This window comes from Salvelinus namaycush, chromosome 2 (genome assembly GCF_016432855.1).
Source record: "Salvelinus namaycush isolate Seneca chromosome 2, SaNama_1.0, whole genome shotgun sequence".
Classification (NCBI taxonomy): Eukaryota; Metazoa; Chordata; class Actinopteri; order Salmoniformes; family Salmonidae; genus Salvelinus; species Salvelinus namaycush.
In genome coordinates, this window is record NC_052308.1 from 77,867,615 (window position 1) to 77,889,815 (window position 22,201).

Genomic DNA, 22,201 nt, shown 5'->3' on the forward strand with positions numbered 1-22,201 from the left:
CATGTTGACTCCAATGCTTCCCACAGTTGTGTCAAATTGGCTGGATGTCCTTTGAGTGGTGGACCATTCTTGATACACATGGGAAACTGTTGAGCATGAAAAACCCAGCAGCATTGCAATTCTTGACATACTCAAACCGGTGCGCCTGGCACCTACTACCATACCCTGTTCAAAGGCACTTAAATATGTTGTCTTGCCCATTCACCCTCTGAATGACACAAATACACAATCCATGTCTCATTTGTCTTAAGGCTTAAAAATCCTTCTGTAACCTGTCTCCTCCCCTTCATCTACACTGATTGAAGTGGATTTAACAGGTGACACTAATAAGGGATCATAGCTTTCATCTGGATTCACCTGGTCAGTCTATGTCATGGAAAGAGCAAGTGTTCCTAATGTTTTGTACACTCAGTGTGTATGTATATGTATATGATAGAAAAGGTGTGTACAGCAGTAGTTATATATGGATGAGCCTTGACTAGAGTACAGTATATACAGGATGTAAACATTACTAAAGTGACCAGTGTTCAATGACTATGTACATAGGGCGGCAGTCTCTAAGGTGCAGGGTAGAGTAACCGGGTGGTAGCCGGATAGTAACAGTGACTAAGTTCAGGGCAGGGTACTGGGCGGAGGTCGGTTAGTGGTGACTATTTAACAGTCTGATGGCCTGGAGATAGAAGCTGTTTATCAGTCTCTTGGACCCAGCTTTGATGCACCTGTACTGTCTCCTCTTTCTAGATGGTAGCGTTGTGAACAGGTTGTGGCTCGTGTGGCTGAGATCCTTGATGATCTTCTTGGCCTTGCTGTGCCACCGGATGCTGTAGACCATGGGGTCCCAAACTGGGTCCCCACCCCTCCCCCTAAGTGCATGTTTTAGTTTTTGCCCTACCACTACACAGCTGATTCAAATAACCATCTCATCATCAAGCTTTGATTATTTGAATCAGCTGTGTAGCACTAGGGCAAAAACTAAAATTTGCCCCAGGACCAAGTTTGGGAAACCCTGCTGTAGATGTCCGTGAGGGCAGGCAGTGTGCCCCCGGTGATGCGTTGACCACACCACCCGCTGGAGAGCCCTGCGGTTTCAGACGGTGCAATTGTCGTACCAGGCGCTGATACAGCCCGACAGAATGCTCTCAATGGTGCATCTGTAGAAGTTCGTAGGGGGGGTCTTAGGGGCCAAGCCGAATTTCTTCAGTCTCACTGTTGCGCCTTCTTCATCACACTATCTGTGTGGATGGACCATTTCAGGATGTCAGTGATGTGCACGCCGAGGGAACCTGGAACATTTCCACCATCATGTCTGTTGGTGCTATCTTGGAGTTCAAGATAGCACCAACAGACATGCTCCTAGCCAACTTTGCAGTATTGTTTTTTTGTGGTATTTCTTACATTAATTCCTCAGAACGTTTCTTGTATTATTCCCTACAAGCGTGCATTACCACCCACCACTTCCGAGTATATTACTCACTAATGTTCAGTCCCTGGACAATAAAGTAGACGGATCTCATTCGAGACATCAAGGACTATAACTTACTCTGTTTCACAGAATCGTGGCTCTCTCCGGGTATACTGTCCCCGTCCATACAGCCAGCGGGGTTCTCCGTAAGAGTTTATCCAAACCAAAAACTGTGGATAGATGGCACAAAACTTAAAGCGCCAACCACCACATTTAGTGGTGCCAGGGGAACAACCTCTCCCTCAAAGTCAACAAAACGCAGCAGCTGATCGTAGACTTCAGGAGACAGCAGAGAGAGCACGCCCCCATCCACATCGGTCTGTCTTGTCACAGTGCTACAACACAAGCCAACGGTGGGACAGAGAAAGGGGTGCGTCCCAAATGGCACCCTATTTCCTATATAGCCCACAGGGCTCTGGTCTAAAGTAGTGCACTATGTAGGGAATAGGGTGCCATTTGGGATTCTTCCTGCTACAGAATGTGGTTCATCAAAGAGTCTCTACCAGTCTGCAGCAGGCCTAGAGCAGAGATCAACTGTACAGGGCATGGTCAGGACAGCGGAAGGCGGGGTGAGTGTGTGTGTGTGTGTGTGTGTGTGTGTGTGTGTGTGTGTGTGTGTGTGTGTGTGTGTGTGTGTGTGTACGTAAGAGAGATACACCCTGCTGTCTCTGTTTTCGTTGGTTCAGGGAAGGGCATAGATAGGGCAGTGAGGCAGCGTGTGATTTATTCCTCTGGAAGAGAGAGTGTTAAAGTTACCATGGTGTTCATGTTATCATGGTGTTCATGTTATCATGGTGTTCATGTTACCATTGTGTTCATGATACCAAATGTGTCTCTTTAGATGAAAGGGGGACTGATGGGGCAGTGATGGTGGAGTGAGTCTTGGATAATCTGACTTTTATGAGAAAGAGGGGGGAAAGGCGATAACCTTCACATATCACCACCCAGGACCTTCATCTGGCATATCAGAGTCTATCCGGTGTGTGTGTGTGTGTTCCGGTGTAACATGACAGCAGACAGCTGCCAAGGACCGATTCAGAGCAAGAATACTCCCCAAGTCTAGAAAATAATATTTGTACACACACAGACGTGTATGACACACTAATAACTCATACCAAATTCCTCTCATAATTGAACATTCTTGCTGCTGCACACCTGTTAGCAAACTGGTAGCCATCAAAGCGCTCACCCTTTAAAAAATAGGTCTTTCCTCTCAACACTTGTTCATTATGTTACTACATTATAGGGAAGTCAGAGTGAGGGAAGGAGAAGTGGATGGGGAGAGGGAAGGAGAGGAGAGAGAGAAGGAGAGGAGAGAGTGGGAGGGAGGGAGGGAAGGAGAGAGTGGGAGGGAGGGAAGGAGAGAGTGGGAGGGAGGGAAGGAGAGAGTGGGAGAGAGGGAAGGAGAGAGTGGGAGAGAGGGAAGGAGAGAGTGGGAGAGAGGGAAGGAGAGAGTGGGAGAGGGGAGGAGTGAGAGAGGGAAGGAGTGAGAGAGGGAAGGAGTGAGAGAGGGAAGGAGTGAGAGAGGGGGCAATGAAGAAAGGAGTAAAACTCTAAGTGAGAAAGAGAATAAAGAAGGATGGAAGAAAGGGAAAGTTGGTGGGACTAGAGGGGGAGAGAGAGAGAGTAGGTGGTTCACCCAGTCAGTGAGGGAGTGTGTCTCAGTATTGTCCACATTCCTCTAGTTAACCCCAGACCGTAGGACAAACACACAGGAAGAGTTTATGCAGAGGTGTGTCCCCAGAAGACGACAGGCCCCACATATAGGATGCCTCCCAAATAGCAGCCTATTCCCTATTCTCCTGAGAAGAATGGACAGAATCAAACCACTGCATTCCTGTATGGGTTTACCCCTTAAACACACACATCATGTCTCCTATCTCTTCATTTCACCCCTCTACAACCCATATCACTTAACCCCCTCCTCTCAGTTTCTCTCAGTCTCCATCGCTTCCTCTTTTAGCGCTATGCCCTCACTCAGCTTTTCTCCCCCTCACCCCCCCCCCTCTCTCTCTGACCCCCCCCTCTCACTTATTCCACTTCTTATCAGATGAGTGATATGATCATCTATCTATCTCACTTGGCCAGTTCCATTATAGTGAGTAGCAACCAGCACCTGGTCTGTGTAGATAGGACAACTGAGACGTCCATACAATGACTGTCAAGCAATTTGATCAGGCTTCTACTGTATTTAGATGACCTGTGGGGCTCTGTGTGTGTGTGTGTGTGTGTGTGTGTGTGTGTGTGTGTGTGTGTGTGTGTGTGTGTGTGTGTGTGTGTGTGAGTACACACCTTGAAGCTGGTCAGCTCTTGCCTGGTAAAGCCATGGCTGTTAGATTACCTGTGGGGCTCTGTGTGTGTGTGTGTGTGTGTGAGTACACACCTTGAAGCTGGTCAGCTCTTGCCTGGTAAAGCCATGGCTGTTAGATTACCTGTGGGGCTCTGTGTGTGTGTGTGTGTGTGTGTGTGTGTGTGTGTGTGTGTGTGAGTACACACCTTGAAGCTGGTCAGCTCTTGCCTGGTAAAGCCATGGCTGTGGATGATCTTCATCTGTTTGACCAGTGTACTCTTCCCACTCTCTGCTGCTCCTGAATCAGATGGAGGGAGAGACATGACAAAATAACACTAGAAATGTCTTTCTTTTTGAAACCTTGAGTGTAATATTTACTGTTAAATTCAAATTGTTTTTTGTTCATGTTGTTTTGTGTCTTGTCACTTTTGTTTATTTCACTTGCTTTGGCAATGTAAACATGTTTCACATGCCAATAAACCCCTTTGAATTGACTTTAGAGTATTACATTGTATTACAACAAAGTTCAAGGACAATGGCTTTATCTTGTAGCCTGGGTCCCAGATCAGTTTGTGCTGTGATTGGACAATGACCATAGATAGGAGAGTTGACAAGACGGCAAAAAACATCAAGTGTTTCCCTTATTAAGGAATCATTTACCTAAGAGAATTGTTTAAGGGTGTTGCATAGAGCCCCTCAGACATTTCCTTAGGTGAGGGCATCATTTAAGGGTTTTACGGTAGTTTGAAGACATGTACAACAGAAAGAGTCTCTGGTTACCATGGAAATGCCATGATTCACTGACAAGTCTTAGTTAAATAAAGGTTTTAAAAAATTATTAAAAAAGACATCGAAATCAACCATTTATCGGATCATCAAGAACTTCAAGGAGAGCGGTTCAATTGTGGTAAAGAAGGCTTCAGGGCGCCCAAGAAAGTCCAGCAAGCGCCAGGACCGTCTCCTAAAGTTGATTCAGCTGCGGGATTGGGGCACCACCAGTACAGAGCTTGCTCAGGAATGGCAGCAGGCAGGTGTGAGTGCATCTGCACGTACAGTGAGGCGAAGACTTTTGGAGGATGGCCTGGTGTCAAGAAGGGCAGCAAAGAAGCCACTTCTCTCCAGGAAAAACATCAGGGACAGACTGATATTCTGCAAAAGGTACAGGGATTGGACTGCTGAGGACTGGGGTAAAGTCATTTTCTCTGATGAATCCCCTTTCCGATTGTTTGGGGCATCCGGAAAAAAGCTTGTCCGGAGAAGACAAGGTGAGCGCTACCATCAGTCCTGTGTCATGCCAACAGTAAAGCATCCTGAGACCATTCATGTGTGGGGTTGCTTCTCAGCCAAGGGAGTGGGCTGACTCACAATTTTGCCTAAGAACACAGCCATGAATAAAGAATGGTACCAACACATCCTCCGAGAGCAACTTCTCCCAACCATCCAGGAACAGTTTGGTGACGAACAATGCTTTTTCCAGCATGATGGAGCACCTTGCCATAAGGCAAAGCCATGGCTGTTAGATTACCTGTGGGGCTCTGTGTGTGTGTGTGTGTGTGTGTGATAACTAAGTGGCTTGGGGAACAAAACATCGATATTTTGAGTCCATGGCCAGGAAACTCCCCAGACCTTAATCCCATTGAGAACTTGTGGTCAATCCTCAAGAGGCAGATGGACAAACAAAAACACACAAATTCTGACAAACTCCAAGCATTGATTATGCAAGAATGGGCTGCAATCAGTCAGGATGTGGCCCAGAAGTTAATTGTCAGCATGCCAGGGCGGATTGACACTTATGAAATGCTTGTAATTATATTTCAGTATTCCATAGTAACATCTGACAAAAATATCTAAAGACACTGAAGCAGCAAACTTTGTGAAAATTTATATTTGTGTCATTCTCAAAACTTTTGGCCACGACTGTACTTTGCATGACATTAGTTGTTGGTCATTTTTGCCTGTTAAACTATCTGGTTAGCTACATTATTACAAGTCACATATAGCTAGCTTATAGTTATGAAGTAAAAAGTTTGCTTTGTGTATATCTTGTTTGGTCTCTATTATCATTGTCATGGCTGGAAGAATGGTCAGTGAATGGGTAAGTCCATAGTCAAGTCAATAGCTAGCCACGAATAAATGTTAGCTAGCTAGCTGCCCATTAAACATTTACATCTACCTTGCATAACATTAGTTTTAGGCCAATTTTGACTGTTTAGCTAGCTAGATTACTATGGCTCACATATCTAGCTGATAATTATGAAGTAAAACATTTGCTTTGTGATGCAGTGTGAGATAACACAGTAGGGGGAGTGCGAGTAATGCTTAAATGTTATGTTTAATGATTTCTCCACACACTCGTCCCCACAGGAACGTACTCAAGAGAACATCCTTGGAGAATGCACTCAGAGCATGAGTGTGGAGCACGGTAGTATGCATATAACACCACATGTTTGATAGCATTCCACTCATTCCGCTTCAGCCATTACCACAAGCACGTCCTCCCGGATGAATGTGCCACCAACCTCCTGTGGTACAGAGTATGTAGCCAGCTAGCTGTGTAGCCATGGATTGTGCACCTTCCCTTGTTCAGCTACCTAGCTAGCTGGTGGAAGTTTTTAGTTTGAAACCAGGGCAGAGGAAAGCAACATTCACTTCCACAAGTGCTGTTTACATTGATATCCATACTGAGTGCTGTTTACATTGATATCCATACTGAATGCTGTTTACATTGATATCCATACTGAATGCTGTTTACATTGATATCCATACTGAATGCTGTTTACATTGATATCCATACTGAGTGCTGTTTACATTGACATCCATACTGAGTGCTGTTTACATTGACATCCATACTGAGTGCTGTTTACATTGACATCCATACTGAGTGCTGTTTACATTGATATCCATACTGAGTGCTGTTTACATTGATATCCATACTGAATGAAGCACTTAAGGGACCTCAAGGGAAACTAACTTCACTTACTTTAAGGGGGAAATTTGCCTTAAAATGTTTTGTGCAAAACAAATTCATGGAAAAGGGGAAAAGCTACTTAAGATGTTTTATGCAACCGGGTCCAGCGTATTTATCTTGTTCTGGTTAATCTCAACACAAACCACATTGGCCTCTATCTGCACTGTGATTCAGTCCCTGTGACTGACCAGGAAGAATGTTAGACCATTGTGTGGAAACGCCTGCCCTGCACCCTTTAAACTCCTCACTGTGTTTCTGTTAAACCAATCATTTGATCTAGTATGGGTCTGTTTAGCTCTTTGCTGTTGTTCCAACATCCTCGTTTGAGCTAGAAGTGTGTGGGGCTTTTCAGTTAATATATGAACATAGGCGAAACTTGCAACGGTGTTGTGCAGCCTAGTGACCAGAGAACACTCGGCTGCACAACACACAACATCAAAATACTATTCTGCCGAAGGGGAAATATTGTCCACTATCTATTATTACTACCACCACAGAGAGAGAGTAGTGACATTTGAAATGTGTCTATTCCATTGAAACTTTCGACTAATGTTTACTGTTCGTTTTCGTTTATCTATTTCACTTGCTTTGGCAATGTAAACATATGTTCCCATGTCAATAAAGCCTTTTGAATTGAATGTAATTGAGAGAAAGAGAGACTTACCGAGCATTAGTATCTTGACCACGTTCATCTCCCTCTTGGCGTATTCATACAGGTCCCTGTCTATCTTCGCGCTCTGAAGCTTCGCCTTCTTCCCCTCCTCCGTTAGGTCTTGTTCTGAACTGAGACACTGTCCCATCTCGCCTTGCTCATCTCCTCGTTCACCGGACACGCACGAGCTAGAATAATACCGGGGAAGGGGGATCCACTTTAGGGATCAGTCATCGTGGGTTGACGGTGATAGTTGACTCGAACATGTTTATCCAATTGGGTTTTGATGATCGCTTTTTCCTCTTGATGTGTCACATTTTGGGGTGGTTTTCTATGCCAAATGTCTGCAACAATATGGCCAAATGTTCTGTCCTATTCCTTTTTATGACAAAAGTAATATAAACGAAGAAAAAAGTAATTGAATAGGTTAGAAGTTATTCAATCGGTTCGCATAGGAAGCGCATGTCCATCCGTTGTTACATGATGCGGAATCGCTCGCAATATACACAATCGAAAAAGGTGAAAACGTTTACCTACTCACTAGCCCAAAAAGTGGCTCGTTACCCAACCAACCACCAAATCAGCAAGGCTATTGTGAATACTTCCTTGTCGTGTTAGACTCGAGACAAACAACATTTTCAAAAAATAGACTACCTTCAAATGGCCAATGAGACTGTGAGCGCCGCTATAGTAGCCTACAGAATCCTAACCCCCGAAAAGTTTCCCCACCTAGTTGATTTAGGACGGGAGATCCCTCCCACGCAGCCTGGTCTCATAGACTCCCACGGTATTGCAGCATTGGAAAAGTTTCAGATATCCCGTGGAAGTGACGTTTCGGGAGGAGAAATTGACGCCTGAGTGAGTGCTGCCATTTCCACTGTATCCACAAGGTGCGTTACTATGAAACTAACAAACATAATAATCACTGTTTTGAATGTCAGTGCTTTCACGCTCACCAACGCCTCAAATCCTGCCAAACGCATGGGTCAAGGATTAGTTTCCCTTTGTGTTCCTAATGAGGCGAACGTTTTACCGTTTTTTCATTCAAGAGACTCGAGCCGTGTCCTCATTTCGACAGCTCAGCGTAATCTGTGACCACACACAGCCACAACCACCGGTCTAGTTTACCGGTTTTCCGCGCGACATGCTGACCTAAACGGTTGTTAATCAGTTGGGTATGGGGTGGTGTGATTTGATTTGAGTGGATGTAGACATGTAGTTGACCCCGTCAGCGCTTTCGTGAAAAGACACAGACCGCTTTCTTTTTCAAAAACTCTCTGTAAATAGTTTAGTTTAAAGCCCCCATGCAGTCGTTTAAAGTTTATTTTAAAATCATCACTTGTATGGCCAATAAATCCCTTTATTTTTTATGAAAATCCAATATCTCTTAATAATGTATTTCCCGAGCCTCCTTTTGCCATCGGAATGCTCTCTGGTCATGAGGGGGTTGATATATATTCAAATATATTTACATACACAGCCCTGGTTGGCGGATAGGATCTTCAAGTCCAGTGGTTCTCTAACTGGATGGCGGCAGGGGTCCAGGTGGGTCACCCGATGACATTCTTTATGCATCGCAACAATGTCTTTATTTCTAAACTCTAGAGCAGGGCTCTCCAACCCTGTTCCTGGAGAGCTACAGTCCTGTAGGTTTTTGCTCCAACCCTAATCTAGCGAACCTGAATCTAATAATTAGCTGGTTGAGTCGCTAAATCATGTTGGTTACAACTGGTGTTGGAGCTAAAACCTGCAGGAGGGTAGGTTTCCAGGAACAAGTTTGGAGAGCTCTGTTCTAGAGCCTACCGCCTCAGAGGAGGATACATATGCAAATAAAAGATGACTGGTCATTGATCAGAATAATTAGATCAGATTGTGATGTCATGCTTCCCCTTCCAGTTTATTTGACTAACTACTTTAAGACTTATTTTTCATAAACTGCATTGTTGGTTAAGGGCTTGTAAGCATTTCACTGTAAGATCTGCACCTGTTGTATTCGGGGAAAAAATAAATGACTAATAATATTTGATTTGCTGTCGGCCAAAAACTCCATCCCACCTGAACAGGCTGAAAACTCCATCCCACCTGAACAGGCTGAAAACTCCATCCCACCTGAACAGGCTGAAAACTCCATCCCACCTGAACAGGCTGAAAACTCCATCCCACCTGAACAGGCTGAAGACTCCATCCCACCTGAACAGGCTGAAGACTCCATCCCACCTGAACAGGCTGAAGACTCCATCCCACCTGAACAGGCTGAAAACTCCATCCCACCTGAACAGGCTGAAAACTCCATCCCACCTGAACAGGCTGAAAACTCCATCCCACCTGAACAGGCTGAAATTTCCAGCACTTTTTCACTAAAAAGGACATTATCATAATTTCAGTGTCATTTCAACCTCAGTGTGGAAATATATACGTTTGTAAGATGGGTGAGTAGGATGGGTGAATAAGATGGGTGACGACCATTATAGGGAAAAGTACTCTTCTGAAACTATCATTACAGACATTAGTGGTAAGCAAATGTGTGTTTACACTATTTTACTATCAGACAATTTTTTCAGCTTAGTAGGTAAATAATGTTAACCTTTTCAGGTTTCCACTTCATGTCAGATATTATGGACTATTGAACAACTACAAAGATGCTCAACCTCAGAAAATAATGGGAACAGTATTTTGTATTTTCTTGTCATTACCGGACAATTAATTGACAGATTTACAGAGCAACTTTAGAGGGGTAGAGCCATACAATATACATGCCCATTTGTTTTGTTATTCATTTTTCATTCGCACACACTCCCTTTAAAACAGTCTCTCACGCATACACACACTTGACTCCCCCATTCATTGTCCATACCTCTCTAAAAAATGTTCTAAATGAATTATCCACATAAACACATTAGAAAGAAGAAAAGAAAACATGACAGAGTCCTGAATCATCCTGTTCCATACAAGACAGAGGGGTATGAAATGGCATCCTATTCCCTATATAGTCCACTGTTTATTGATGAGATAGTGGGCCGGATTCCAACCCATAGCCATGTGAAGGAGGTCATGCTGCTTGCTTAAAGAGCACCACCTTCCGCCTGTCGGCTCCTAGCGAGGCGCGAACCCAAGACGTCTGCCTCAAACACACGTGACAACTCACGTGAAGAGTCGTACCGGTCACGCCACAGAGCCACACATGACCACCCACCCACCTGAAGAGTCGTACCGGTCACGCCACAAGCCACCCACGTGAAGAGTCGTACCGGTCACGCCACAGAGCAGACAGTTATTCGACGGCGCAAGTGGGGACACTTCAGGCTGAGCAGGTATGTCAACTCTGGCATGTATGTGTGCTGGGGTCAGCGGCCGTAACCGCAGGGCCGGGGTCAGCGGCCGTAACCGGAGGGCCGGGGTCAGCGGCCGTTTGACCAGGGTCCATAGGGAATAGTGTGCCATTTGATAGATCAGACTAGAAGGCACTACTAAATATACAGTACACACACAACTACATAGACTTTTCTCTCTTCTTCACAATGTTCTCTTTTTCATCACAGTCAAACTTTGGATTATTTTCTCCATCTTTCTTTCTGCCTGAAAGTGTGATAAGATTTAACACACTCCATTACAGCTATTCCAGACATTATTATGGGCCATCCTCCCCTCAGCAGCCTCCACTGACAGGGGGAGAGGGTTATTTTTGTGTTCTCCTTAGCTGGTGAAGGTGAGGAGGTGTCTTGGTTTGAGTCTGGTTCTGCAGTTTGATCTGGTCTGATCCGGTTTGGGTCAGGTGGAAACTCATTCCATGGAGGGCCTAGTGTCTGCTGGTTTGTCCTTTCAGTTAAGATCTAGACAACCAGGTGAGGAGAGTTCCTTACTAACTAGTGACCTTAATTCATCAAGTACAAGGGAGTGAAAACCCGCAGACACTCGGCAGTCGGTGGAATGAGTTTGGCCCGTTGTGGACTGGGGGGGTAAAGCCGGTCTAGGACAGGTTAGCAGGCAATGCTTCTCTAAAGGATGTGTATACAGTACAAGTAGTAGGACTAGACTGGTTTGGGCTGGCTCGGTTCAGTCGGACCCTGTTTGGGTCGTGTTTGAACCATTTTGAACTGGTTAGGACAGAGGTTCCCAAACTTGTTTGTTCTGCGACCCCATTTTGTTATTTTAAAAAAAGGTGATGAAATCAACAGCCAATGTTTGGTTCTTAAACTGGGACTATGACCGTCTATCACAAATCAGTTGACAGTACATTTGACGGTGTTTCAATATGAAGGATTGTTTGAAGTGACAAATGCATCAGAAAGGTATTGGGAAGTAGAGAAGATCATCAGGCAATCATTTAGTTTGATCTTCTGAGTGGAAAATAAAACCATTGATTGTTATTTTTCCTCCAGTCTGATTTTAGTGCCTGGTCTTGTCCACTCTGTTCTGAGGCTTCTGGGCATTGTAAAGGGAAACCGTAGATTAAACCGTTCAAAAGATAGGAAGAAAGAAAACCAAAACCGCTCTCATTATTACAACGGCATCTAGCAGCTACCGGAGGTTACTGACATAACCCCAGTTCTATGAACCAAACGCAATTTTAAAAAAAGTTATTTCAGAGTTTCTCTAGTTTGGGAAATGCTGGGTTAGGATCAGTTTTGTGACAGCTGGGTCTGGTTTGAACTAGTTTGATCTGGTTACTGTGCTGCCTGGGCCGTGTCCCCGGCCTGCTCTCCCTCTGCCTGGCGTTTCATCGCCTCAAACACCGCAATCTCCTTGGCCTCCTTCTTCTGGTTCCTTGCCTCAAACTGCAGCCTGGAGAGAGAGAATCAAACCAACTTCATTTGTATAGTGCATTTTGTACAAGGTAACAATACAATAATACCAAATAAGGGGGGAGAGAGGTGTGGAGGAGGTGGAGAGAGGGGCGGGGAGGAGGTTGGGAGAGAGGGATGGGAAAATAATCAAATGAGTGAGAAAAAGATGAGGGACAAGGGGAGACCGAAGGTAGACAGTGATAGATGGGTGAGAGACACTTCAAGGCTATTGTGTGAGACAGGCCCTTACCGGTTCTTGATGATTCTCTGTACGATGTCATCGGTGGTCAAACCGTTACCACTGTCTACTGTACGGAAGATACCTCTCTTCTTAGCCTCCTGGGACACACACACACACACACACAATAACATGCAAATCACACAAAAAGACAGATAATCACACACGAATACTGCAAAACAGACAAACACAGACACACACACAGTCAGTACTCACAGCATAAGGGTCTGCAGTGTCCCTGTCAGGAAACACCTCTGTCTTCCCATGACACACCAGGTCCACCTACAAGAAGTGACATCATAGATCATGAGTATAGTCAATAGGATCAATAATACAACCTACATGATTTATCATACATATCTATGGTATAACAGGAAGTGACATGGTCAATTAAAATATGATCAATAATATCTATGGTATAACAGGAAGTGACATGGTCAATTAAAATATGATCAATAATATCTATGGTATAACCTACATGATTGATCATACATATGTATGATTAGGTTAGACTATAGATATCTACAGTATAACAGATCAATAATATCTATGGTATAACCTAATCATACATATCTATGGTATAACAGATCAATAATATCTATGGTATAACCTAATCATACATATCTATGGTATAACAGATCAATAATATCTACGGTATAACAGATCAATAATATCTATGGTATAACAGATCAATAATATATGGTATAACAGATCAATAATATCTACGGTATAACCTAATCATACATATCTATGGTATAACAGATCAATAATATCTATGGTATAACAGATCAATAATATCTACGGTATAACAGATCAATAATATCTATGGTATAACATATGATCACCCACATGTAGTATAAGAAAGTAGATATCTATGGTACTCCTTATGGTGTCTTGGTTCACCAGGGCCTTGAACCCTGACCTGCAAGGTTACCATTAACTAACAGACGGAGGGAAACAGTGGAAAAGATAGAGAGAGAGAGCGAGGGAGCGAGAGCGATAGAGAAAGGGGAGCGAGAGCGATAGAGAAAGGGGAGAGAGAGCGATAGAGAAAGGGGAGAGAGAGCGATAGAGAAAGGGGAGAGAGAGCGATAGAGAAAGGGGAGAGAGAGCGATAGAGAAAGGGGAGAGAGAGCGATAGAGAAAGGGGAGAGAGAGCGATAGAGGGGGGAGAGAGAGCGATAGAGGGGGGGGAGAGAGCGATAGAGGGGGGAGAGAGAGCGATAGAGGGGGGAGAGAGAGCGATAGAGGGGGGAGAGAGAGCGATAGAGGGGGGAGATAGAGGGGGGAGATAGAGAGCGGGAGAGAGAGAGCGGGAGAGAGAGAGCGGGAGAGAGAGAGCGGGAGAGAGAGAGCGGGAGAGAGAGAGCGATAGAGCGGGAGAGAGAGAGCGATAGAGGGGGAGAGAGAGAGCGATAGAGGGGGAGAGAGAGAGCGATAGAGGGGGAGAGAGAGAGCGATAGAGGGGGAGAGAGAGAGCGATAGAGGGGGAGAGAGAGAGCGATAGAGGGGGAGAGAGAGAGCGATAGAGGGGGAGAGAGAGAGCGATAGAGGGGGAGAGAGAGAGCGATAGAGGGGGGAGAGAGAGCGATAGAGGGGGGAGAGAGAGCGATAGAGGGGGGAGAGAGAGCGATAGAGGGGGGAGAGAGAGCGATAGAGGGGGGAGAGAGAGCGATAGAGGGGGGAGAGAGAGCGATAGAGGGGGAGAGAGAGCGAGAGGGGGGGAGAGAGAGCGATAGAGGGGGAGAGAGAGCGATAGAGGGGGAGAGAGAGCGATAGAGGGGGAGAGAGAGCGATAGAGGGGGAGAGAGAGCGATAGAGGGGGAGAGAGAGCGATAGAGGGGGAGAGAGAGCGATAGAGGGGGGAGAGAGAGCGATAGAGGGGGGAGAGAGAGCGATAGAGGGGGGAGAGAGAGCGATAGAGGGGGGAGAGAGAGCGATAGAGGGGGGAGAGAGAGCGATAGAGGGGGAGAGAGAGCGATAGAGGGGGAGAGAGAGCGATAGAGGGGGAGAGAGAGCGATAGAGGGAGAGTGAGTGAGAGGGAGGGAGGGAGAGCGAGGGGGGGAGGGAGGAGGGAGGGAGAGCGAGGGGAGGAGGGAGAGAGCGAGAGGGGGAGAGCGAGAGGGGGAGGGAGGAGGGAGGGAGAGCGAGGGGAGGAGGGAGAGAGCGAGAGGGGGAGAGCGAGAGGGGGAGAGCGAGAGGGGGAGAGCGAGAGGGGGAGAGCGAGCGATAGAGGGGGAACGAGAGCGAGGGACATCTGTAGTATGTCTGCTATACAGTAACAGCCTGACATTACTACAGCACCCCAGTCCCATACACACAGGAGAAAGGTCAGTTTATACACACACACACCAGGTCATTGTTCATGTTTCTCCCTAAGAGAGGCTATGCATGTTAGGAAAGACGTCTCTTCTCCCAGTCAAACAATACCACTGTTTCAATGTGTGTGTCTTCGTGTTTGTCTCTGTGTGTGTGTGTGTGTCTTCGTGTTTGTCTCTGTGTGTGTGTGTGTGTGTGTGTGTGTCTCACCTTGAAGTGGTCCAGCAGATCTTTACCCACAGCGTAGGGAGCCCCAATCACCACCTCTGATACATACTGGAGGGGGAGGGAGAGAGGGAGAAAGAGGGAGAGGAGGAGATAATTAAACTAAAATAAATTAGTGAGTGTTGTGTAATGGTTGTGTAATGGTGGTGTAATGGTTGTGTAATGGTTGTGTAATGGTTGTATTTAGGTCGAGGGCTGACTATCAAAAGTCATTGAGTAATAGCTCTGTCACAGGACAGGGAGACAGTTTCAGGCTTTGTGTTAACGCTGAATGGTTCTGGAATTGCGTAATCCGGTGCGCGTGTGTATAGATACCCTTTGTGTGGTCGAGTCCCGTTTTGGATTCGGATAACGATTTCATAAAACACATTCTCAAGACACGTCAACACACATTAAAAGATGCAAGATACACAAACAAATGGTTTGATGTGAACACACACACCGGGAGGACAGAGGATCATTGTTCTGTAGCTGGTCTGATAAGAGCTGAATGGAGGAGAGAGCCTACCGTCCTTCAGTGTGTGTGTGTGAGGAGAACATTTCTCTCTAGGCAGAGCAGACAGCTTTCACTGTCTGTGACTACTGGGCCCAGGGGGTTACAAAGAAGCTGTGTGTGTCTGTGTTGGTGTGTGTCTGTGTTGGTGTGTGTATGTTTAGTGTGTGTTGGTGTATGTTTAGTGTGTGTTGGTGTATGTTTAGTGTGTTGGTGTATGTTTAGTGTGTGTTGGTGTATGTTTAGTGTGTGTTGGTGTATGTTTAGTGTGTGTTGGTGTATGTTTAGTGTGTGTTGGTGTATGTTTAGTGTGTTGGTGTATGTTTAGTGTGTTGGTGTATGTTTAGTGTGTGGTTAGTGTGGGTTTAGTGTGTGGTTAGTGTGTGGTTAGTGTGTGTTTAGTGTGTGTTTAGTGTGTTGGTGTGTGTTTAGTGTGTTGGTGTATGTTTAGTGTGTTGGTGTATGTTTAGTGTGTTGGTGTATGTTTAGTGTGTGTGTGTGTGTTGGTGTATGTTTAGTGTGTGTCTGTGTGTGTGTGTGTGTTGGTGTATGTTTAGTGTGTGTCTGTGTTGGTGTGTGTGTTGCTGTATGTTTAGTGTGTTGCTGTATGTTTAGTGTGTTGCTGTATGTTTAGTGTGTTGCTGTATGTTTAGTGTGTTGGTGTATGTTTGGTGTATGTTGAGTGTGTTGGTGTATGTTTGGTGTATGTTGGTGTATGTTGGTGTATGTTTAGTGTGTTGGTGTATGTTTAGTGTGTGTCTGTGTGTGTGTCGGTGTGTGTGTGTTGGTGTGTGTTTAGTGTGTGTTTAGTGTGTGTTGGTGTATGTGTGTTGGTGTATGTGTGTTGGTGTATGTGTGTTGGTGTATGTGTGTTGGTGTATGTGTGTTGGTGTATGTGTGTTGGTGTATGTTTAATGTGTTGCTGTGTGTGTTGGTGTGTGTGTTTGTGTGTGTTGGTGTGTGTGTTTAGTGTGTGTTGGTGTATGTTTAGTGTGTTGCTGTATGTTTAATGTGTTGCTGTATGTTTAATGTGTTGCTGTATGTTTAATGTGTTGCTGTATGTTTAATGTGTTGCTGTATGTTTAATGTGTTGCTGTATGTTTAATGTGTTGCTGTATGTTTAGTGTGTTGGTGTATGTTTAGTGTGTTGCTGTATGTTTAGTGTGTTGCTGTATGTTTAGTGTGTTGCTGTATGTTGCTGTATGTTTAGTGTGTTGCTGTATGTTTAGTGTGTTGGTGTATGTTTAGTGTGTTGGTGTATGTTTAGTGTGTTGGTGTATGTTTAGTGTGTTGGTGTATGTTTAGTGTGTTGGTGTATGTTTAGTGTGTTGGTGTATGTTTGTGTGTGGTGGTGTATGTTTAATGTGTTGCTGTATGTTTAGTGTATGTTGGTGTATGTTTAGTGTATGTTGGTGTATGTTTAGTGTATGTTGGTGTATGTTTAGTGTATGTTGGTGTATGTTTAGTGTATGTTGGTGTATGTTTAGTGTGTTGGTGTATGTTTAGTGTGTTGGTGTATGTTTAGTGTGTTGGTGTATGTTTAGTGTATTGGTGTATGTTTAGTGTATTGGTGTATGTTTAGTGTGTTGGTGTATGTTTAGTGTGTTGGTGTATGTGTGGTGTATGTTTAGTGTGTTGGTGTATGTGTGTTGGTGTATGTTTAGTGTGTTGGTGTATGTTTAGTGTGTTGGTGTATGTTTAGTGTGTTGGTGTATGTTTAGTGTGTTGGTGTATGTTTAGTGTGTTGGTGTATGTTTAGTGTGTTGGTGTATGTGTGTTGGTGTATGTGTGTTGGTGTATGTGTGTTGGTGTATGTGTGTTGGTGTATGTTTAGTGTGTTGGTGTATGTTTAGTGTGTTGCTGTATGTTTAGTGTGTTGCTGTATGTTTAGTGTGTTGCTGTATGTTGCTGTATGTTTAGTGTGTTGCTGTATGTTTAGTGTGTTGCTGTATGTTTAGTGTGTTGGTGTATGTTTAGTGTGTTGGTGTATGTTTAGTGTGTTGGTGTATGTTTGTGTGTGGTGGTGTATGTTTAGTGTGTTGGTGTATGTTTAATGTGTTGCTGTATGTTTAGTGTATGTTGGTGTATGTTTAGTGTATGTTGGTGTATGTTGGTGTATGTTGGTGTATGTTTAGTGTGTTGGTGTATGTTTAGTGTGTTGGTGTATGTTTAGTGTGTTGGTGTATGTTTAGTGTGTTGGTGTATGTTTAGTGTGTTGGTGTATGTTTAGTGTATTGGTGTATGTTTAGTGTGTTGGTGTATGTGTGTTGGTGTATGTGTGTTGGTGTATGTGTGTTGGTGTATGTTTAGTGTGTTGGTGTATGTTTAGTGTGTTGGTGTATGTTTAGTGTGTTGGTGTATGTTTAGTGTGTTGGTGTATGTTTAGTGTGTTGGTGTATGTTTAGTGTGTTGGTGTATGTTTAGTGTGTTGGTGTATGTTTAGTGTGTTGGTGTATGTGTGTTGGTGTATGTGTGTTGGTGTATGTGTGTTGGTGTATGTGTGTTGGTGTATGTTTAGTGTGTTGGTGTATGTTTAATGTGTTGGTGTATGTTTAATGTGTTGGTGTATGTTTAATGTGTTGGTGTATGTTTAGTGTGTTGGTGTATGTTTAGTGTGTTGGTGTATGTTTAGTGTGTTGGTGTATGTTTAGTGTATTGGTGTATGTTTAGTGTATTGGTGTATGTTTAGTGTGTTGGTGTATGTGTGTTGGTGTATGTTTAGTGTGTTGGTGTATGTGTGTTGGTGTATGTGTGTTGGTGTATGTTTAGTGTGTTGGTGTATGTTTAGTGTGTTGGTGTATGTTTAGTGTATTGGTGTATGTTTAGTGTATTGGTGTATGTTTAGTGTATTGGTGTATGTTTAGTGTGTTGGTGTATGTTTAGTGTGTTGGTGTATGTGTGTTGGTGTATGTTTAGTGTGTTGGTGTATGTTTAGTGTGTTGGTGTATGTTTAGTGTGTTGGTGTATGTTTAATGTGTTGGTGTATGTTTAATGTGTTGGTGTATGTTTAGTGTGTTGGTGTATGTTTAGTGTGTTGGTGTATGTTTAGTGTGTTGGTGTATGTTTAGTGTGTTGGTGTATGTTTAGTGTGTTGGTGTATGTTTAGTGTGTTGGTGTATGTTTAATGTGTTGGTGTATGTTTAAAGTGTTGGTGTGTGTTTAAAGTGTTGGTGTATGTGTGTTGGTGTATGTGTGTTGGTGTATGTTTAGTGTGTTGGTGTATGTTTAGTGTGTTGGTGTATGTTTAGTGTGTTGGTGTATGTTTAGTGTGTTGGTGTATGTTTAGTGTGTTGGTGTATGTTTAGTGTGTTGGTGTATGTTTAGTGTGTTGGTGTATGTTTAATGTGTTGGTGTATGTTTAATGTGTTGGTGTATGTTTAATGTGTTGGTGTATGTTTAAAGTGTTGGTGTATGTTTAAAGTGTTGGTGTATGTTTAAAGTGTTGGTGTATGTTTAGTGTGTTGGTGTATGTTTAGTGTGTTGGTGTATGTTTAGTGTGTTGGTGTATGTTTAGTGTGTTGGTGTATGTTTAGTGTATGGCTGTATGTTTAGTGTATGTTGGTGTATGTTTAGTGTATGTTGGTGTATGTTTAGTGTATGTTGGTGTATGTTTAGTGTGTTGGTGTATGTTTAGTGTGTTGGTGTATGTTTAGTGTGTTGGTGTATGTGTGTTGGTGTATGTGTGTTGGTGTATGTGTGTTGGTGTATGTGTGTTGGTGTATGTGTGTTGGTGTATGTGTGTTGGTGTATGTGTGTTGGTGTATGTTTAGTGTGTTGGTGTATGTTTAGTGTGTTGGTGTATGTTTAGTGTGTTGGTGTATGTTTAGTGTGTTGGTGTATGTGTGTTGGTGTATGTGTGTTGGTGTATGTGTGTTGGTGTATGTGTGTTGGTGTATGTGTGTTGGTGTATGTTTAGTGTGTTGGTGTATGTTTAGTGTGTTGGTGTATGTTTAATGTGTTGGTGTATGTTTAATGTGTTGGTGTATGTTTAATGTGTTGGTGTATGTTTAATGTGTTGGTGTATGTTTAATGTGTTGGTGTATGTTTAATGTGTTGGTGTATGTTTAATGTGTTGGTGTATGTTTAATGTGTTGGTGTATGTTTAGTGTGTTGGTGTATGTTTAGTGTGTTGGTGTATGTTTAGTGTGTTGGTGTATGTTTAGTGTGTTGGTGTATGTTTAATGTGTTGGTGTATGTTTAATGTGTTGGTGTATGTTTAAAGTGTTGGTGTATGTTTAAAGTGTTGGTGTGTGTTTAAAGTGTTGGTGTGTGTTTAAAGTGTTGGTGTGTGTTTAAAGTGTTGGTGTGTGTTTAAAGTGTTGGTGTGTGTTTAAAGTGTTGGTGTATGTGTGTTGGTGTATGTTTAATGTGTTGGTGTATGTTTAATGTGTTGGTGTATGTTTAGTGTGTTGGTGTATGTTTAGTGTGTTGGTGTATGTTTAGTGTGTTGGTGTATGTTTAGTGTGTTGGTGTATGTTTAGTGTGTTGGTGTATGTTTAATGTGTTGGTGTATGTTTAATGTGTTGGTGTATGTTTAATGTGTTGGTGTATGTTTAGTGTGTTGGTGTATGTTTAGTGTGTTGGTGTATGTTTAGTGTGTTGGTGTATGTTTAATGTGTTGGTGTATGTTTAATGTGTTGGTGTATGTTTAATGTGTTGGTGTATGTTTAATGTGTTGGTGTATGTTTAAAGTGTTGGTGTATGTTTAATGTGTTGGTGTATGTTTAATGTGTTGGTGTATGTTTAAAGTGTTGGTGTGTGTTTAAAGTGTTGGTGTGTGTTTAAAGTGTTGGTGTGTGTTTAGTGTGTTGGTGTATGTTTAGTGTGTTGGTGTATGTTTGTGTGTGTTGGTGTATGTTTAGTGTGTTGCTGTATGTTTAATGTGTTGCTGTATGTTTAGTGTATGGCTGTATGTTTAGTGTATGTTGGTGTATGTTTAGTGTATGTTGGTGTATGTTTAGTGTATGTTGGTGTATGTTTAGTGTGTTGGTGTATGTTTAGTGTGTTGGTGTATGTGTGTTGGTGTATGTGTGTTGGTGTATGTGTGTTGGTGTATGTGTGTTGGTGTATGTTTAGTGTGTTGGTGTATGTTTAGTGTGTTGGTGTATGTTTAGTGTATTGGTGTATGTTTAGTGTATTGGTGTATGTTTAGTGTGTTGGTGTATGTGTGTTGGTGTATGTGTGTTGGTGTATGTGTGTTGGTGTATGTGTGTTGGTGTATGTTTAGTGTGTTGGTGTATGTTTAGTGTGTTGGTGTATGTTTAGTGTGTTGGTGTATGTTTAGTGTGTTGGTGTATGTTTAGTGTGTTGGTGTATGTTTAGTGTGTTGGTGTATGTTGGTGTATGTTTAGTGTGTTGGTGTATGTTTAGTGTGTTGGTGTATGTTTAGTGTGTTGGTGTATGTTTAGTGTGTTGGTGTATGTTTAGTGTGTTGGTGTGTGTTTAGTGTGTTGGTGTGTGTTTAAAGTGTTGGTGTGTGTTTAAAGTGTTGGTGTGTGTTTAAAGTGTTGGTGTGTGTTTAAAGTGTTGGTGTGTGTTTAATGTGTTGGTGTGTGTTTAATGTGTTGGTGTATGTTTAATGTGTTGGTGTATGTTTAATGTGTTGGTGTATGTTTAATGTGTTGGTGTATGTTTAGTGTGTTGGTGTATGTTTAGTGTGTTGGTGTATGTTTAGTGTGTTGGTGTATGTTTAATGTGTTGGTGTATGTTTAATGTGTTGGTGTATGTTTAGTGTGTTGGTGTATGTTTAATGTGTTGGTGTATGTTTAATGTGTTGGTGTATGTTTAGTGTGTTGGTGTATGTTTAGTGTGTTGGTGTATGTTTAGTGTGTTGGTGTATGTTTAGTGTGTTGGTGTATGTTTAATGTGTTGGTGTGTGTTTAATGTGTTGGTGTGTGTTTAATGTGTTGGTGTGTGTTTAAAGTGTTGGTGTGTGTTTAAAGTGTTGGTGTGTGTTTAAAGTGTTGGTGTATGTTTAAAGTGTTGGTGTATGTTTAGTGTGTTGGTGTATGTTTAGTGTGTTGGTGTATGTTTAGTGTGTTGGTGTATGTTTAGTGTGTTGGTGTATGTTTAGTGTGTTGGTGTATGTTTAGTGTGTTGGTGTATGTTTAGTGTGTTGGTGTATGTTTAGTGTGTTGGTGTATGTTTAGTGTGTTGGTGTATGTTTAGTGTGTTGGTGTATGTTTAGTGTGTTGGTGTATGTTTAGTGTGTTGGTGTATGTTTAATGTGTTGGTGTATGTTTAATGTGTTGGTGTATGTTTAATGTGTTGGTGTGTGTTTAAAGTGTTGGTGTGTGTTTAAAGTGTTGGTGTGTGTTTAGTGTGTTGGTGTATGTTTAGTGTGTTGGTGTATGTTTAGTGTGTTGGTGTATGTTTAGTGTGTTGGTGTATGTTTAGTGTGTTGGTGTATGTTTAGTGTGTTGGTGTATGTTTAGTGTGTTGGTGTATGTTTAGTGTGTGTATGTTTAATGTGTTGGTGTATGTTTAGTGTGTGTCTGTGTGTGTGTTGGTGTGTGTGTTGGTGTATGTTTAGTGTGTTGGTGTATGTTTAGTGTGTTGGTGTATGTTGCTGTATGTTTAATGTGTTGGTGTATGTTTAGTGTGTTGGTGTATGTTTAGTGTGTTGGTGTATGTTTAGTGTGTGTTTAGTGTGTTGGTGTATGTTTAATGTGTTGGTGTATGTTTAGTGTGTTGGTGTATGTTTAGTGTGTTGGTGTATGTTTAATGTGTTGGTGTATGTTTAATGTGTTGGTGTATGTTTAGTGTGTTG

The 22,201-nt window shown here is 43.0% G+C and overlaps 2 protein-coding genes across 3 annotated transcripts in view; both read right to left on the minus strand.

The window, feature by feature from the left end:
* The window catches only part of LOC120019025 (guanine nucleotide-binding protein G(o) subunit alpha-like), a 41,077-nt gene extending 32,835 nt beyond the window's left edge, over positions 1-8,242 (minus strand). Inside the window, exons 1-2 of one of the 2 annotated variants that reach the window (XM_038962224.1) lie at positions 7,385-8,242; positions 3,959-4,050 (exon numbers count right to left, since the gene is read on the minus strand). In XM_038962224.1, the coding sequence (XP_038818152.1) occupies positions 3,959-4,050; positions 7,385-7,520 (228 nt within the window). In that variant the 5' untranslated portion in view covers positions 7,521-8,242. The remainder of the gene's footprint in view (positions 1-3,958; positions 4,051-7,384) is intronic. The other variant, XM_038962233.1, reaches the window with a different exon arrangement.
* A 1,008-nt stretch (positions 8,243-9,250) lies between these two features.
* LOC120018937 (ethanolamine-phosphate cytidylyltransferase-like) overlaps positions 9,251-22,201 on the minus strand; it is a 38,651-nt gene continuing 25,700 nt past the window's right edge. Inside the window, exons 10-14 of the mRNA XM_038962153.1 lie at positions 14,925-14,990; positions 12,611-12,676; positions 12,407-12,495; positions 9,698-12,154; positions 9,251-9,427 (exon numbers count right to left, since the gene is read on the minus strand). Coding sequence (XP_038818081.1) covers positions 12,037-12,154; positions 12,407-12,495; positions 12,611-12,676; positions 14,925-14,990 — 339 coding nt within the window. The 3' untranslated portion in view covers positions 9,251-9,427; positions 9,698-12,036. The remainder of the gene's footprint in view (positions 9,428-9,697; positions 12,155-12,406; positions 12,496-12,610; positions 12,677-14,924; positions 14,991-22,201) is intronic.